General features: G+C 35.1%; 1 protein-coding gene across 9 annotated transcripts in view; it reads right to left on the bottom strand.

Annotated features, from left to right (window-relative positions):
• The window catches only part of LOC136040857 (cAMP-dependent protein kinase catalytic subunit 1), a 324,235-nt gene that overhangs the window by 146,292 nt on the left and 159,650 nt on the right, over positions 1–18,293 (bottom strand). For all 9 annotated transcript variants that reach the window (XM_065725234.1, XM_065725236.1, XM_065725235.1 and 6 more), the window contains one exon: positions 4,702–5,208. In XM_065725234.1, the coding sequence (XP_065581306.1) occupies positions 4,702–5,208 (507 nt within the window). The remainder of the gene's footprint in view (positions 1–4,701; positions 5,209–18,293) is intronic.

Raw genomic sequence — 18,293 nt, 5'->3', positions numbered from 1 at the left:
AATTCAGGTCATATGTATTAATAAAAAAAAGTTGTGTATGGTTACGAGGAAAGGGGCATTATTAGGATATACTTCCGCTCAACTAAAATTGGATTTGAACCCAGAAGTCATACTATCCATAATAGTTTGAATGAATCCCTCCATTTCCTCACCGTGATCAATAATTGTTTATTCTTATTTTTTTAAAGACTTTTTAGTTTAAGGCAAACAAAGCATTTTTTTTTTTTTACATGGAATTTAATTGAGTTCATAGATATTAATAAAGAGACTTGTGAAGCCAGTAGTTATGTTGAAGAAAATTGAAGTATGCGCCTGGTATTATTCAGCCAAAATTAAGTAACAGTATCTAAACCTGTGATTTTCTGTGTAAAAGACGTTCAGTTAGCCAAATTATTTTGATTGCCATGTACATTTTTAGAAGAAGTATTTCTAAGCCTTCCTATTGAAAATTTATCACAGTTCTCCTTTCTCCAGCATATGAATTACAATTTCATTTTCTAATTGTTCAGTTTTAGGTACATTTTTTTCCACTCTTACAACTTGTACTTTGGCGCATTGTCATGCTAGAAACATTTCTATGCAGTATGAGCTTATTGTAGATGGCACTAGAGAATTTAGAAAAATTGTGGAAAAGCTTGGAAATAGTGAAGAATTTAATAGTAATGAAGAAATTTGATAAACTACTTCTAATTGTTAGAAAATCATTTAAATTTAAATTTCACGGTATTCAAAGGGGAAACAGAGGAGGTATTGTAAATTAAGTGCAGGGAACTTTAAGCCTTTGGATAAATTCTTTGAGGCATCTTTCTTAGGAGCTCATAACCTGCAAATTGGTAGTATTTTACATAATTTGTTTTCTTTCTTTTTGTGGCCTCTCTTATTTGTGTATGATTATTTCCTTTCGAAAGAAGACTTGGTTTTCTAAGATTTTTCTGGTTGTTTCAAAATAATAAAGTTTTTGGATAGTAGGCTATTACATTTTCGCCTATGTTGCTACGTTGAATCGTGTTCTTCCGTATTGTGGTCTCTCTTTTTTTGGTCTGATGTTTATAAAATTTACAAATTTTATTCGTTACCAATGACAATAATCCATGATTTTCTTGGGAAGGGGGATTGTCTACGGGGCCAAATTTGTCAATTTATTCTATCTTTTCAATGAAAATTTCCAAAAAGGCAATTTTAAATTGAAATACCCCTTCTAAAAAGGAATTTTAAAATCTAGGAAGGGGCAAAGAAATCGGAAAGGGGAGGGGAGATATGTTGGAGACACATGTACCCTCCACCCCCACCTCCCAACTGACACCACAGCTCGTTACTTTGTATTAGCTTTTACCTATTAGATTTGAAAATAAAAATAAATAAAATTAGAGTTATTATAAAAGGAAGATGGAGGAAGGAATATAAAGAATGTACTATTCACAATCTAAGAAAGAAAATCAATTATGATCCGGAAGAACACCAATTTCTAGGCGTATATTCAGTGTTACGCAGTTATAGCCATGTTCCTCCCTACTCCTTATTGTGGAAATGTCAAAAAGCATAAAAAAGTAATAACATAAAAAATACTGGAAATTATGAAGGAAATAACAGAACTTAACTGATTAAAAATGCTACTTTAAAATTCCAGGAATTTTAAACCCTTTCCCCTCCCCTGAAATGTTTGTCGGACTCATAAAAACGAAAAAAATTGCATATAAAGAAATGTTTGATGTATTTTTTAATGTTTTTTTGTACCTCCCCCCTGGACAAATCCAGAACACGGCCCTTTCCTGGGATATAAAAATAGACATAATTTTGTCGCCTGGACCCATCTATACCTAAAAACAGTGATTTTCTAAGATTTTTTGTTTGGTCATGTCAAAATAATGAATTTTTTAAGTGCAGTAATTGTATTTTTGTGCCACTGTTAAGCAAAATGAATGGGATGCATTTGATAATATATTTCACCAGTAAAATCCAAACATTAACAATCTGTTGAAATCTGATTTTCAATACCAATTGCACCTTCAAAAGAAATCTACAAATTAAAAGCTATTTAATGCATTATGTTTTTACCTTTTATCTATATTTTACCTTTCAACTTTTATCCTTTTTACCTTTTACCATTTTTACCTATATTTAGCTATTTTTACCTATTTCTACCATTTTTACCTATGTTTTACTTATTGTACCTTCAAAAGAAAGCTACACATCAGAAGCTATTTACCTTTTTTTTATCTTTTACCGTTGGAACCTATGTTTTTACAAATTTCACCTTCAAAAGAACGCTACACATCAAAAGATATATAATACAATATGTTTTTATCTTTTAACTATTTTTTTACCTTTGACTTTTTACCTTTTCCCTTTTAGCGTTTTACCTATGTTCTTACCAATTATACCTTCAAAAGAAAGCTACACATTAAAAGCTATTCAAACATTAAAAGCTATTTAATGCAACATGTTTTTACCTTTACCTATTTTATTACCTTTAACTTTTTAACTTTTTTACTTTTTAGCATTTTTACCTATGTTTTTACCAATTGAACCTTCAAAAGAAAGCTAGACATTAAAAGCTATTTAATGTAAAATGTGTTTATCTTTTTTAGCCGATTTTTAACCCAAGTTTCTTTTTTCTTCATTAGGCACCCACTACACCCGAAAATTTCCACAACTGCATACGGAGATCTCTATCATTAAAAATTAGATTCACCATTTTCCTATTTTTTTAAAATAAATACGGGTGTGATGAGACCGTATCCAGGATGTTCTTCTTTTTTTCTGGGGGGGGGGATGAAAAAGCATCAAAAATTGGTTTACATACATGTTTTTACGTTTTTACGAGTCTGACAAAAATTCCAGGGGAGGGGCTCAAAACCTCCTCCCTCCCGATACAGCTTTTTATCTTGAAGATATCCGCTGAACTAATTAAAACAATCCAGCTTTATTTCACTGTCAATGGTACTTTGAGAATTCTGCTCTTCCTTGAGCGGGCTAAATCATGTTACGTAAGTTTTGAGATGAGCCTTCTATATTTTCCCCAAAGTGAAAAGAAGGAGATTATTCGTTGAATAAAAAAATATGTTATTCAATAAAAATATTATTGATACTAATAGTAATAAACAAATACAAATAATTTATTATTATCTATTAACTATTATATACATAAATTAAAACAAAATCTGATATAATTTATTAACTAGTTTAAAAAAATTACAAATAATAATAAAAATTATTCAGTAAAGATATTATTGAAATCATCAATAATAAAAATACAATATCTACTTATTCTTATTTAATGATTTATTACATTCATTGCTAGTTTCACCCTTCGATTCCTTGAAGAAAAGGGGGTAAAAAATTTATAAAACTATATAAAAGGAGACATTTTACCTATCACAGAGAGATGATCTACGACCATTACAGCCAGAATTGTTCCTTAGGATGCTATTAAATAAAAAAAAGTTTTTTCTAAAAGTTTTAAATAAAAATATTGGTATCAAAATTCCATTTTTTAGAGTTTCGGTTACTATTGAGCCGGGTCGCTCCTTACTTACAGTTCGTTACCGTGAACTGTTTGACAATTCTTGAATCTTGCCATCTTGTTTATTGAATTGAGGTCTCGATTTTATGAGCTTACGAATTATTTTATAATTATGAATACACTGTGTTTCTTGTGGGTAGAGAGAATGGAATTACTTACTTAATGGTAGGCTACTGTGTCCAAATTTGCACATTTTTAAACTGCTTTAGCGCATACTCCGTTCAGGGCCATATGCAAGATTTTTTTCTGGGGGGGGGGGTTTACAAAATGATTTTTTTGGAGGGGGGATACAATTTTTTTAAACACAGTAATAACTTGTTCATATTCATTTTTGTAACATTTTACGAGTCGGACAAACATTAAGGGAGGGGGTTCAAACCCCTACACCTGGATATGGCCACCATTCCATTTTATTCTCTTTATTTTTGGATTAATATAAATATTAATATATTATTTTTGTTAGTCACCCATTTAATATGCGATCTAGTTGGATGGTATATTTTTTTAATCCTATCCAACTAATCTCAACGATTCGAGCAAACTTTTTTTTGTGGAATGATAATCTTGATGTTTGTAAGCAGAAAACCCAACGCAGTAAGCTCAGAACTTTGAATTAGTAGGTAGCAGCAAGCAGAGCTTTCCTTAGGGTTAGTGGTGCCCGGAGAAAAATAATTACAGCCTCCCTCCCCCTCTGACTCAAATATAAGCCAGAAAAAAGAATCAAAGTGAAACACTTGATGAAATTGCGCAAACTACCCTTCCCCAGTCGTGTTGCCCCCCAGCCAGGGTGCCTGTGGCAACTACCCCTGTTGACTCCCCTCCCCTTTGAATGACTCTGGCAGTAAGCCATCTTGTTTGAAATATGGCCTAGCTTTCCTGAACATGAGATGTATATTTAATTATAAATGCATCGTGTTCTTTTGAATAGAAATGGATTGATACCCCTCAGATTAATTCACCCCAGGGACCAATTTTGCTTCCTTTAAAAATTCTTTTAGCTTATACCCCATCCTATTTCCTTAATTTTGTGGGTTAATACAAATATTAATGTAGTATTATTGCACGTTGTCCATTTATAATTTTAATTAGTTTGATAGACTGATTTTTAAAAATATCCAGCTGTTCCGAACCCTTGTTCTAACACTCCAATTAGGGACGGAATAAATAAATCGACTTACATGAAAAACTGCCATCATGTGAAGTAGATACCGCTGGTGACTGTGACTTCCCAAACGGCATTTTACTAATGGGGTTCTTCAACTTTGACTTGTCCAGCTCGATAGTTGATGTTCGGGGCGAGGGGGATCCCGATAGGGACCTTCCACCTCGTCCTTCCGATTTGGATGGTTTTCTACTATCTCTCTTTTTATTCTTTTCTTCAATCGTCTTTGTTTTAACCGCTTTGTTCTCCGTTTTGCCTTGTTTTGCAAACAACTGTGTAGCAGATATGCTTTTTTCTGTCAGTTGACTTGACGTGTCTGCATTTACTGCTGGAACACTACCGCCAAACGTTGATTTAAGTCCGTTTTGAGGAGGCACTGGAGGCGCTTCTGGTGGTTTTGTTGAAGTTAGTGCCGGTGTTAGAGCAGTCCCTTTTGATTGAGGAGGTGGGGCTGATCGTACAACGTTGTTGGAAGGGTAGTCAAAACTCCCGTCCCGTTTCTTCACAGAACAGGCAATGACACCTACAAAGAAAAATTAATCAGTCTAACTTCGAAGATCAGGAGAAATACCGTTTTGATACCACCTATATCTTTATCACAGATTAAAAAAATTAATAATAATAATAAAATATAAGCAACAGTTTGTAAAAATATCACAATGCAGCAATGAAATAGGAAACCATACTTAAAAAAAAACTAGGGGTGGCATATACTTAAATTTGCCAGGGGTGGCAAATTTGTAGTCTTTTACGATAAAATTACCAAACAAGGCATTTTTTGATGAATATACCCTCCAAAAAGATATTTTCAAAATCTAGGGGAGAAAAAGTTGGGGAAGAATTCAGAAGAGAAAACACACCACCATATACAGAACTTAATCTGAGGGAGAACATTGCGGAGATAGCTAAATCTATCAAAACACAAAACAAAGTTTCAATGCAGATAAATAGTTAAAAAGTTTGGAGCAGTCGACCCTGAGGAAGCTGTAACTTTACCGAATAAAAAACGACCCTCCCCCTAGGCTGAAGAACAGTCCACTAGTCTTTAAAAACGGGGGCTCTAGAACCCATGTACTGTATTTTATACGTGAAGACTAGACTAGCTAAAATTTATAGGAATACTGTTTTAGCAAATGGAAAGCGTCATTTTCAAATACTAAATTATACTAATTCATGTTTAGTAATAAAAGAAAAACAAGAAAAAATCAACAGGCCTTTTGTCCAACCCCGTTTTAGGAGAACAGATATTATTTTCTAGTTTGCTTTTTGAGTTAGGGCCTATTTACCCAAGGACTTAAAGATATAAAGTTCCGAGCAGACCAGACAAATGCTTTTTTGCTCCTTTTTGGGCTTCGTTTTGGCTCTATTTTGGGGACCGTGTCCCGAAACTTTGGACTTTTTTGCATTGAAGGTTCCTGCTAGCCCAAGGCCTTACATTAGTAAGTTTCAGATTGATGAGAAACGAGAAAAAAGAATACCCTAAAAGATCTCACGGGATTGAAAGAAATATTTGTTTGCTATTTTCAGAAAAGAAAGTTAAAAAATAAAAATTAAGGGTTTAAAATTAATTTGCATTATCTCTAATCATAAAAGCTATGAAGGTGACATCAGCAATACCTTACCTGGAGATGTAAGTTGCAAAATTACCATATTTTAATAAATCTTCTTCACAAGCAACATCTATTCCCGGTTATGTAATCTTTTTGTCTCTTCTAATAAATACTATCTTATATCAGGAATCTTATCAAAAAAATTATTTTTCATTACCAAATAAGTACGAATAGATAAACATAAATCTTGCTTCGAATCTTTAAATCACAAAATAGTATAATGTTACTGCAGACATAGGATTCATGTTTGTAAGGGGCGATGGTAGATTACATGTTCTCTGTCCATATTTGAAATTCTTTTTTTTGCGCCCTTTCTTTAATTTATAATCTCTCAAAATAAGCAAATGATTAGATTTTTTTCTTGTGTCATGTACATTTTATTTGATTTGTGTTTCGTTTTTCGCAAAAAAAGCGTAGAGTACAATCATTTGCTAGAGCCAGTAGAAACATATTTCAGCGGAAAAAAAAACTGCTGAAAGTTGCCCAAAAATCCCCGAAAAAGGCAGTTTTCTAGTTTTATCACGCAAGCTTGAGGCATTCCATCAAGGAAAACTTCAAGTAATTTCATAATTCTGGCTCTATAAAGGGGTGCCCATTTTAACACATCTCGTAAGCCAGGTGACACCTGCCAGGGATGGCAGAAACTGTACCAATCACGGCCCATATTAGATATTCTTCTTTTTTGTGCTTTTCTTTAATTTATACTTTCTCAAAGATAAGCAAATAAATAGATTTTTTCTCGTGTCATGGATATTCTATTTGATTTATTGTTTGTTTTAGGCTATAATTCTGGATATGATATTATTCTGGATAAATATGATGGTGAAATCCGCTGAAAGTTGGCCAAAAATAACCGGAAAATAGAGTTTTCTAGTTTTTCACGTAGCTTTGACCATTTCCTCACGAGAAACTCTAAGTAATTTCATAATTCTGACTCTATGAAGGGGCATCCATTTCCGTAAATCTCGTGAGCCAGGTGGCACCAGCCAGGCATGGCTGAAACTGTGCCAATCACTGCCCATATTTTAAATTCTTCTTTTTTGCGCCTTTCTTTAATTTATAATCTCTCAAAGATAAGCAAATGATTAGATTTCTTTTTTTCTTGTATCATGTACTGCCGGACAACAAATACAAAAAAGACAAAAAACATAGAGTACACTCATTTGCTAGAACCAGTGGAAGCATATTTCAGCAGAAGAAACTACAGAAAATTGGCCAAAAATCACCGAAAAATACAGTTTTCCAGTTTTCACGCAAGTTTGACCATTTCCTCAAGAAAAACTCTAAGTAATTTCATAATTCTGACTCTATGAAGGGGTGCCTATTTTCACAAATCTCGTAAGCCATTTGGCATATGCCAGGCATGGCAGAAACTGTGCCAATCACTGTCCATATTTGAAATTCTTCTCTTTTTTTTGCACCTCTCTTTAATTTATAATCTCTCAAAGATAAGCAAATGATTAGATTTCTTTTCTTCTTGTATCATGTACTGCCAGACAACACATACAAAAAAAAGACAAAAAACAATGAATACACTCATTTGTTAGAACAGCGGAAGCATATTTTAACAGAAAAAACTGCTGAAAATTGGCCAAAAATCACCAGACAGTTTTCTAGTTTTTCCACGCAAGCTTGGACCATTTCTTCAAGTAATAAAATAAAAAAAAAAAAAGTTTTTTTCAACTGAAAGTAAGGAACAACATTAAAACTTAAAAGGAACAGGAATTACTCCGTATATGAAAGGGGCTTTTCCCTCATAAACCCCCTGCTCTTTACGCTACAGTCTGATCCTTTCTCACAAATATACTTTTTTAAACAATAAAAAACTTTAGCTTAAAGAGGAGGGCGTTTAGGAGGGAATAGCCCCTTTCATAGACGGAGTAATTTCTGTTCGTTTTAAGTTTTAACGTGTTTCTAAAACTTTTTATTTAATTTCTGAACGTTTTTGAATTAATGCATGTTTTTATTTTGGTACATGAATAATTAAAAAGAAATTTGCATATCAATTTTATTGTGGCTAAATGGCTTTCTCATAGTTTTGATCGGACGATTTTGAGAAAAAATGGGTGGGGTAGGAGGCCTATTTTCCCTCCAATTTTCGGTTACTTAAAAAAGCAACTAGAACTTTTAATTTTTATACGAAAGTTTTTATTAGCAATAAATATACGTAACTTATGAATTAACTTATGTAGCAGTTACTATATTCGCATATTTTTATTGCGTATATGAGAGGGTTCGCCCCCTTGTCAATACTTCGTTCTTTACACTAAAGCTTAAATTTTATCCCAATTCTCTAAGAATGACCCCTGAATCACAAAGGTCGTAGAATAAATAATTTAAATTACAAAAAAATACTTTAGCGTAAAAAGCAAGGTATATAGGAGGAGATGAACCTCCTCATATGTGTAATAATTTCTGTTCGTTTTATGTTTTAATGCTGCTCCTTACATCCAGTTGAAAAAACTTTTTCTTATTAATTTTTCCATTGTTTTTTCTTTAAAGAATACTAAAAAAAATTCTCCGCCCTTTTCATGGAATTTTTCTTCCCCCATGATAATTCTCCATGAAAAGATCATATTACGTAACCCCCTCCCCTCGACCCCTTCCCCCAACCATAAGAAATCCCCCTGAAAACGAATGTACACTTTCCAATAACCATTTCCATATGTAAACAATGGTCAAAGTTTATGACTTGCAGTCCCTCCACCGGGGACTGTGGGGAAGTGAGTCATCCCCAAAGACATAGTTATTAGATTTTTCAACTATGCTAAACAAATGGCTATCTCAAAATTTTTATCCAGTGACTTTGGGGAAAAAATGAGCGTGGGAGGGGGCCTAGTTGCCCTCCAATTTCTTTGGTCACCTAAAAAGGGCACTAGAACCTTTGATTTCCATTAGAATAAGCCCTTTTGCGACATTTTAGGACCACTGGGTCGATACGATCACCCATGGAAAAAAAAAAAAAAACATGCACCCGTGATTGGTCTTCTGGCAAAAAAATACAAAATTCCACATTTTTGTAGAAAGGCATTTGTAGATACTAGACGTTTAAGAGGTGTTTCCCCTATTTTCCAAAATAAGGCCGATTTTCTCAGGCTGGTAACTTTTAGTTGGTAAGATGAAACGTATATATTTAAGACCAGCTTAAAAATCCGATTCTTTTGATGTATCTATTATTATCAAAATCCCGTTTTTTAGAGTTTCGGTTACTGTTGAGCCGGGTCGCTCCTTACTACAGTTCGTTACCACGAATTGATTGATTTCATAATTTTGACTCTATGAAGGGGTACCCTTTTTCACAAATCTCGCAAGCCACGTGGAAGGTGCAAGTCGTGGCGGAAACTATACCAATCACTGTCCATGCTAGAAATTCTTCTTTTTTGTTACCTTTCATTTATTTTTATTTCATTATTCTTATTTCTTATTCATTATTCTTATCTTATTATTCTTATTTCATTTATTTCTAATCATTTGCTTAGAGATAAGCAAATGATTAAGAATTTTTTGTTGTGGTTTGTATATTTTGTTTGATCTGTTATTTATTTCAAATCATGTGTGGTGGAACTGTACAGCACACGAGGCGTTCTTGGACATACGCCAGGTGGCGGAAATTGGCGCCACCTCGCTAAAACTGTAAATTGAAGTTTTTAGTACTTTTAAATAAGCTTCCTATTTTCTAATTAAACTACAGTTGTATCTCAGGAGTCTTTCTTAAAGAATTGGGATAAAATTAAAGCTTTAGCATAAAGAGCCAGGTGTTGAGTAGGGCGCAGCTCCCTTCATATACGCAATAATTTCTGTTCGTTTTAAGTTTTAATGTTACTCCTTATTTTCAGCTAAAAAAGCTTGTTTTTTATTAAATTTTTTATCGTTTTTTGAATTAAGCCAGGAAATCTGGCTGCACCTCCATGGAAAAATGGAGAACTCCCCACGAAATTATCCTCTAGAAAATTCAATCCCAGTGAAAATTTACCCCATTCAATTACCCTTAACATCTCCACGCGCAAAATTGAGATAGAAAAGAGAAAGCAAGACATAAAAACAAGTTTTTATAGGAATTATGGCAAATCCCCCACTGTTAAATTTTCCCGGAAAAGTTTAGCCCCTAAGCCTTCCCTATCCATGAAAAATAACCCCTGTGAAAAACACCAAGCATAAGATTCCCCCCCCCTCAACACAAAATGTATGCATACTTTTCAACAACGTATGCGTACGCAATGGACGAATTTTATAACTTAAGGACCTTTCCCCTGCGACATGGAGGGGGGTCATGTTATATCGAAAGGTAAAGTTATTGGGCCTTTGAAACTGGATGAGCAAAATGGCTATCTGAAAATTTTGATCGGGTAATTTTGGAAAAAAGTGGTGGGGAGAGGAGTTGCCCTTGATTCTTTTGGTCACGCAAAAAGGCCACTAGAGTTTTTAATTTTTGTTTGAATGGGCCCTTCCCCATTATTCTAGGGTAACTGGGTCATTACGGTCACCCCTGAAAAAAAAATAAACACACATCCAGGATCTTCCTTCTGGCAAAAAATAGGAAATTTTGCATTTTTGCAGGTAGGAGGTTGAAACATCTACAAGAAGGTTCTCTGATACGCTAATCTGATGGTGTGATTTTCATAAGGATTCTTTGACTTTTAAGGGGTGTTTTACCCCTCTTTCGAATATAAGGCAAATCTCAGGCCCGTAGCCTTTGATGGGTAACATCAAACTGAATAAATTCAGTATCGATATTCCATTTTTAAAGTTTCGTTTACTATTGGTTCGTGTCGCTCCTTACTTAGAGTTCGTTACTACGAACTGTTTGAGAAAAACATGTGTGACAGATCACAGTGAGACAAATTATGATTGGCAATATTTATAACTTTCTTCTATTGAAGTGCAAACAAGTTACCAATTCCCTATTTAACTTCCAAAAGATTAATTAGAATTTCTAATTAGAAATAGACGCTAATTAGAATATTTGAATGCACTCCAGGAAATTTATGACGGGAAATATGATGACAGAAACCATGAATAAAACATCAAAAATAAAGCTCTAGTTTATACGAAGATTATGTGAGAAAAGTAAAAAAACATACCGATTTAAAAATGCTATAGTTAACAATTCACTGCAGAACAAAGCCACCTGACACCAGGAAATCTTAATATACTAATTTTACAAAAAAAAGAAAAGAAAATATCGTCCCGTTTCCAAAAAAATATCTACTCTTTTTAAGTGAGTAATAGCTGTTTGCTTATTTATTTATGGCTCTATTTCTTCTCGAAAACGACTCAATAATTTTTTTTCTGAAAATTGGCATGGTAAGATTTTCTGAAAAAAAAAAAAAACGATCCGGATCGGTCAAACTTTGGGAAAACTCGTTTAGAGCCTTAATTTTGGAACAGCACTTTTCATGTGAATGATGTCACATTCATATGTATTTAAAAAGCAATTTCCATCATTTTTTGTCAGGGTTGATCGTATCGTTTTGGTATCTATGATGCATGTGAAATTATACAAGACTAGCTGTTGAGGTGGCGCTTCGCGCCAACCCAACACCTAGTTGGTGAGGGCACTTCGCGCCCCCAAGCCCCCCAATCCCCCCCGCACGCGTAAGTCGTTAGGCGCCATATTAATTACGCGCCATTGCAGTTGTGTCCCTGTGTCCCACCTGTGAATATAGATAGATATATATATATATATGTTTTTAACTACGTAAAACTTGCAAATATACAACATTCTTCGCTGTCCCATTGTCTGTGCATATAAATAGATTGTCAGGTTTACTGACTCTTGAACATGCAACATATAATTGTCCATGGGAAAAACAATCCGTATTCAGATCTATACCTCATTATTCTAATGATTGCCCTTGAGCTTTGTTGATGGTGATTGCTAATCGAACATTCCCTGTGTCCCCGTATTATATTCCCTGTGTCCCGGTGTCCTGGTCGTCATTTGTGTCCCGGTGTCCCGGTCTGTAATTTCATCAGTTGACAAACATGACGTCAGTCGACAAACAACTTCATGACGACATATAGCTCAATCCTAACAATGACGTCAGTCGACAAATATGACGTCAGTCGACAGACACACAAACAAACAACTTTTTTTTATATATATAGATAGATAACGAATAAGCCCGGACAGCTAAAACAAAAGGCATGGAAAAAATAGCTGAAGTAATGATGACCGAAAAGAAACGGCAGCGAAACCTATGGTTAGAAGAAATGAAACAATAAATATCAAAACGAATCAAAAATAAAAATCGCAAAAGAAAATGCACAACGAAGTCTGTAGTTAGAAAACTAACGACAGCGATAATCGCACCGAATCAACACCAAAAATGGTGCACGAATAAACCTAATACTAGAAGACAATTATAAAATTCCAATTGAATACGGGAACGCGTTATTGTAGCACCTGCGAAGGATAAACAAGAAGGAGGAATTGAATTTATAGCAGAATTTCTTAATTCAATTGAAACTTCTGATTTGCCCCTTAAATCCTTCCCTATGACCTCCTCTCATCCAATTCGGGACGATCGTCTTATCGTTTGCCCTAGATGGCTGGCCAAAAAACAATAAGATTATCAAGGCCAATATAGCTACACACGCTCATCCTACTTTCCTATCAATTCGAAGATTCCCTCTTTACACCCTACCAAGAAGCTTCAATTTCCCTTAAATCGTTGCTTACAACCTCCTTTCTCCTAATTTGATTTTCTTTTGCCCTAGATGGCTGACCAAAGAGAACAATCTAATAATCAAGCAATTTATTTATGTTTATTTTGTTGGCTCGTCTTTAACTCTGAACTACTCGTTTCTGAGACTTTTTGCCGCTTTTTGTGACAAGCTCTGACATGTTGTATTCTAAGTAAGAAATATGTCAGACAGACAAAGGGAATATTGAAAATTTGAATTTAGCAAGCACTAAAGAAACTAGCATTTTAAATAATATTTAGTAATTTCATTTTAATAAAAATAATTTTAATTTTAGAAATTAAAAAATAGTGTTTAATTTGAATTAACAATTGAACTTGAAATTTAATAATTTCCCTTTACTTGAGTATTTTTTTTAATGGTTTTATTGTAATTATGATATTTAATAGTATATATTAATATTTAGTTTTTTTATTAATTTAAAACAGTATTTCTAATAGTATTATATTTTTTGGTGTTCAGGTTACAAACTCCAGGTTAATTTGTAGTAATTAATATTACTCCAAATACTGGAAAAAAGAAAGAGCAAGAGAGAGGGAGAAAGAGGTAGAACTTGGGGTAGAGAGAGAGAGGGGGGACAAAGAGAGATGAGTGAAAGAGAGATATGAAGCGCTTTAAAATGTCTTTCATCTTCTGGTCAGATTTGTCCGCCCTAGATAAATTTAGTTATTCTGCGCCCACAAAAACACAGAGGGTAATACTTTGGACCAGGAAACCATTTGAAGAGAATCCTAAAAACTTCTAAAAATTATCCAAACATATCATTAATACTTACTTATCTCATTCCTAAAGGGACAGTGTTTCACTTTACCCCTCGCCCCTCCTCTGATGAAAAAAATTGCGGCCCACTTTATACATTAATATTATATTCTACACTATAATAGTAGCCCACTGTAAAAGTAATTGTTTAAAACTAGCCCATATATGAAAGTAGGCCATTAGGGCTACTATTTTCTTCGCCACTTTCTTGTAAAAGGTTAGCGTTCACCCTCCGAAATTGTATAATAAAATGGCAATTATATAATAAATAAAATAAAATAATTATTTGTTATATAATAAATAATAAATATTATGTATAATAAAATGGCAATATATTCATATTTATATATCTTCATGCTTATATTTTTTCTGTCATGGAAGAGATAAGTTGAAGCAATGTTCGTTTAGGAATGCTATGAGAAAGTGCTTATGATACTTTTAAAGCAATATTCGATCTTTTTTTAAGGGTTTCCTTCAAATTGTCCCCTGGTCTTTAGTTTTACCAAACAAGGACCTACACATTTTCAGGGGCAATGGTCCCTTTTCTTGGTTTCCAAAAAGTGAATATTTTTTCGAACAATGCAAAATTTGGTAATTGTCATATATGTTTGCATTCTAAGGGGTGTAAATGCCCTATACACCCTCTTCCCCTCATTCAAACACCTTTGTGGATCAACGAGGCAAAGTAATAACCGCTGGCGGGTTATTAGAAGAGTTCACAACTACGTCAGCAGTACTTCAGGGTTGCATCTTATCACCACATCTCTTTAATCTCTTTCTAAATGCCGTTCTGTCACTGATGCATTCGGAATATGGCGCAAGAAAAGGAGGTCTGCTAATAGACGATCTTGCCTACACTGATGATATTGATGCACTAGCCAACGCTACACAAAAGCTGCAGGCACAAGCTGATAAACTCTACAATACCACAAAGCCGTTCGGGATGGAGATCAATGCCAGCAAGACCCAAAGTCAAGGTAACACGAAGCGGGAACTAGACAACCTGCTCATTATCACCAGAGGCCGGAGACAGGTTGAAACGATTGACCACTTCCTGTACCTTGGTAGCCAACTTTCCTCAGATAATTGACAATGTTTTGACATGAAAAATCCACTTGCACTTGCTAGCTCTAGCTTCAGAAGACTAGTCAGCCTCTGGAAAAGTAACCACCTATCCGACAATCTTAAAATGCACCTATCCGACAGTATACTAATCCCCATAGTTATCTATGCATGCAAAACTTTATGGATGGACTGAGAAAACCGAAGACGAAAGAAAACTTCAAGCTTTCGAAATGAGATGCCTCCGTCGCATTACTAGAATAAAATGCACTGACTGAATCACAAATGTGGAAGTACGTCAAAGGCTCCAGTCCACTGAAACCAATCTCAGTGAAATTAAGAAACAACGACTTCGCTGTTTCGTCCAAATCAAGCTAATGGAACCTAGCCACCTCCTGGAAATCGCTTTTGAAGGATCCCTCCATGGCCTTCGTCCATGAGGCAGACCACGAAAATGATGGATGTAGAACTTCCATTTTGACAATGTCAAAATAGCCCAGTTATCACGTATCGTACCAGATAGAGGAATATACCGAGCCCTTACGCTTGAGCTAGGAAGAAGAGTGGCAACAAAACGTCCCATGAGGATGGCCGGGACCTAACTAAGTAGCCCCCCTCCCACGCCCACCCTTTCCCCAACCACATCCAATCAAAATTTTGAGATAGCATTTTGTTTAAAGTAGGTGAAAGGCCCGGAAATTATGTATTTGTGGTATTTTATTCAAAATAGTCTAAATATCATATAAAAAGGCTTCTGGAGTTCAAACAAACCCCCAAAGCCCGAGGACAAGGGTTATAAGTTATGCTCCGGTGGGCTTTTAAGGTTTTCATGGAAGGGATGATTGTATAAACTCATTTGGTTGAAAATAGAAGAGCGTACAAGAATGCCTCTAGGGCTGACACAACCCCCAGTAACCTGAAGATAGGGTTGTAAGTCAAGCTCTGGGGACATAAAAGGTTTCTATGGAATGGGTGGTCGTATAAACTTCAGACGGGGCTCATTTGATTTGAAATTGGAAGATATAGTGGCCTTTTTAATAGTCAAAAGTGATTTGAGAGCGACGAGCCCCCCCTCCTAACACTCATAATTTACCAAAAGACATCCAATCAAAATTTGAAGATAGCAATTTGTTTCACTGTAGTTAAAGGGTCCGAAAATTATTTCTTTGAGGAAGACACCCCCACCCCCACAGCTCTCAGGGGAAGTATTCTAAGTTATGACCCGGGGCATATAAGGTTTTTTATAGAATGAGCGGTCTTATATGCATCAGAGGGGACTCATTAGATTGGTAATCCAGAATTTCTAATGCATTTTTTAAGAGTCAAAGTGATCATAGGACAGCTATTCCCCCCCTACACTTCGTGTTTTCCTGAAATACATCCAATAGAAATTTTGGGACAGTCATTTTATTCAAAATAGTCCAAAGATCATATAACAATGCTTCTGGGACTGATACAAACCAGCAGAGTCTGGGAGTGAGGGTCGTAAGTTATGCCACGGGGCGTTCAAGGTTTTTATGGAAGGGATTGTTTTTTAATTTTAAAAACAATCACTTTATGAGTCCATTTTCCCTCTTCCCCACCCCAGACTCCATTTTATGGAGTCTGTTGGTGAGGGTTGAAAATGGGAAGTTCTAGATCCCTTTTAACATTCAATAGTGATGGAGGTCAACGAGCCCCCCCCAACTACCACAAACGCTTCTAATTGAAATTTGAGATGCCAATTTTGTTTAAAATAGTTAAAAGAACATATAACAATGCCTCCAGGGTTGGCACAGCTCTCCTCCCCCCCCCAGGCCCTGTGGGTAAGGGCTTTAAGTTATGCCCTGGGGGAATATAAGGTTTTTATGGAATGGATGGTCATATTAAATTCAAATGGGTCTCATTTGATTTTAAATTGGAAGTTATAGTACCCTTTCTAAGAGTCAAACTGATTTGGAGCACCCCCCCCCCCCCCCCCTACGCCTATCATTTCCCAAAACGAGTATCAAAGCAAAGTTTAAGACATTAGTTTCTTTCAGCATTGTTAAAAAGTTCAGAAATTACGCGTTTGTGGATGTCCCCCCGCAACCCAAGGTCTTAGGACAAGGGCTCCAAGTTATGCAATTTGTCCATTGTTTACTTATAGTATATGTTATTGAGAAACGGTATGCATGTTTGACTTCTACTTTCCCAAAATACGAAGGGTATTAAGACGAGTCTTTCAGGGAGTGTTGAGGGGAGTGTTGAACTAAATCATAACATATTTTGTGTATATTGGTTGTCAGAAGGTTGTAAGTCAGGAATGATCGAGTATATTAATTTGAAATTCTATGGAAATGATAAAGGAGATGATCAATTGACCAAAAAGACAGCATTTGCACGCTACTATAACTATCTTACTTCTACTTCTACCGTAAGTACTATTAATACTATCACAACCATTACTAAAACTACTACTTCTGTAGCGAGTACTACTAAGGCTGAGGTTATTCAGAAAATATCTGAGGAAACGTTGATAGGAAAGTTGAACTAAATCGAAACATACTATGTGTATACAGATTGCTGATACGGGCGTACCAGCAATATTTTTGGAATGGCTTAGTTTATCAAGAGGAAACTTCACGGACATCAAGAGTGGGATGTTCATTTGACCAAACGGCAAAATGTACCTGCTACTACTGCTATTAATACTGCTGCTACTGCTGTCACTACTAATAATTATACACTTCTACTGCTCCTTATATTATTGTTATTATTGTTCCTTATGTTAATTATGCGCAATTGCTATTTCTGCTCCTACAACCACCACTACTACTATGATGCTAGTACAATTAAGGCTAGACGTATGAAGGTAAAAATTTGACAGAACATTGTGGGGGAATTATAACTAAATCAAAACACAAAATGCACATGCAGATTACCAAAAGGGCGAATTTCAGGAATTGATTTTGGGTATTAAGTTGAAACTTTCGGAGAATACTTAAAGGGGAAGACCAATTGATAAAAAGGTAATATACGCATGTTACTACTAACACTAATATCACTATTACTTTTACTTATGCTACTACTGCTACTAAACTACTCCAACTACTACTTCAATCGCTACAACTTGTAAGGCTTAGAGAAAAGGGCATCAAAAGGGTGTCAAAAGCGCACATTAACAATATTTTTGGGAGGGCTTAACGTGTCAAGGTGAAACTTCTAGGGCATCATGAAAGGGATGTTCAACTGACCAAAAGGCAATATGCACATGCTACTACCGCTATTACTACTCCTGCTACTACTACTAACACAGCACTAGTACTGCAACTACTTTTACTACCACTGCAGCTATTGTGATACTATAAGGCTAAGTCTATTAAGGTAAAATTTGAGAGAAGATTGATTGCAAATTCGAATTAACAAAAGACACTTTGTGCATTTAGATTGTCAAAATAGGGTATCTTAAGAATTGATTCGTGTGTTAAGTTGGAACTCTCAGAGAATACTT

This window comes from Artemia franciscana, chromosome 21, assembly GCF_032884065.1.
Source record: "Artemia franciscana chromosome 21, ASM3288406v1, whole genome shotgun sequence".
Classification (NCBI taxonomy): Eukaryota; Metazoa; Arthropoda; class Branchiopoda; order Anostraca; family Artemiidae; genus Artemia; species Artemia franciscana.
This window is presented reverse-complemented; position numbering and strand designations above follow the sequence as displayed.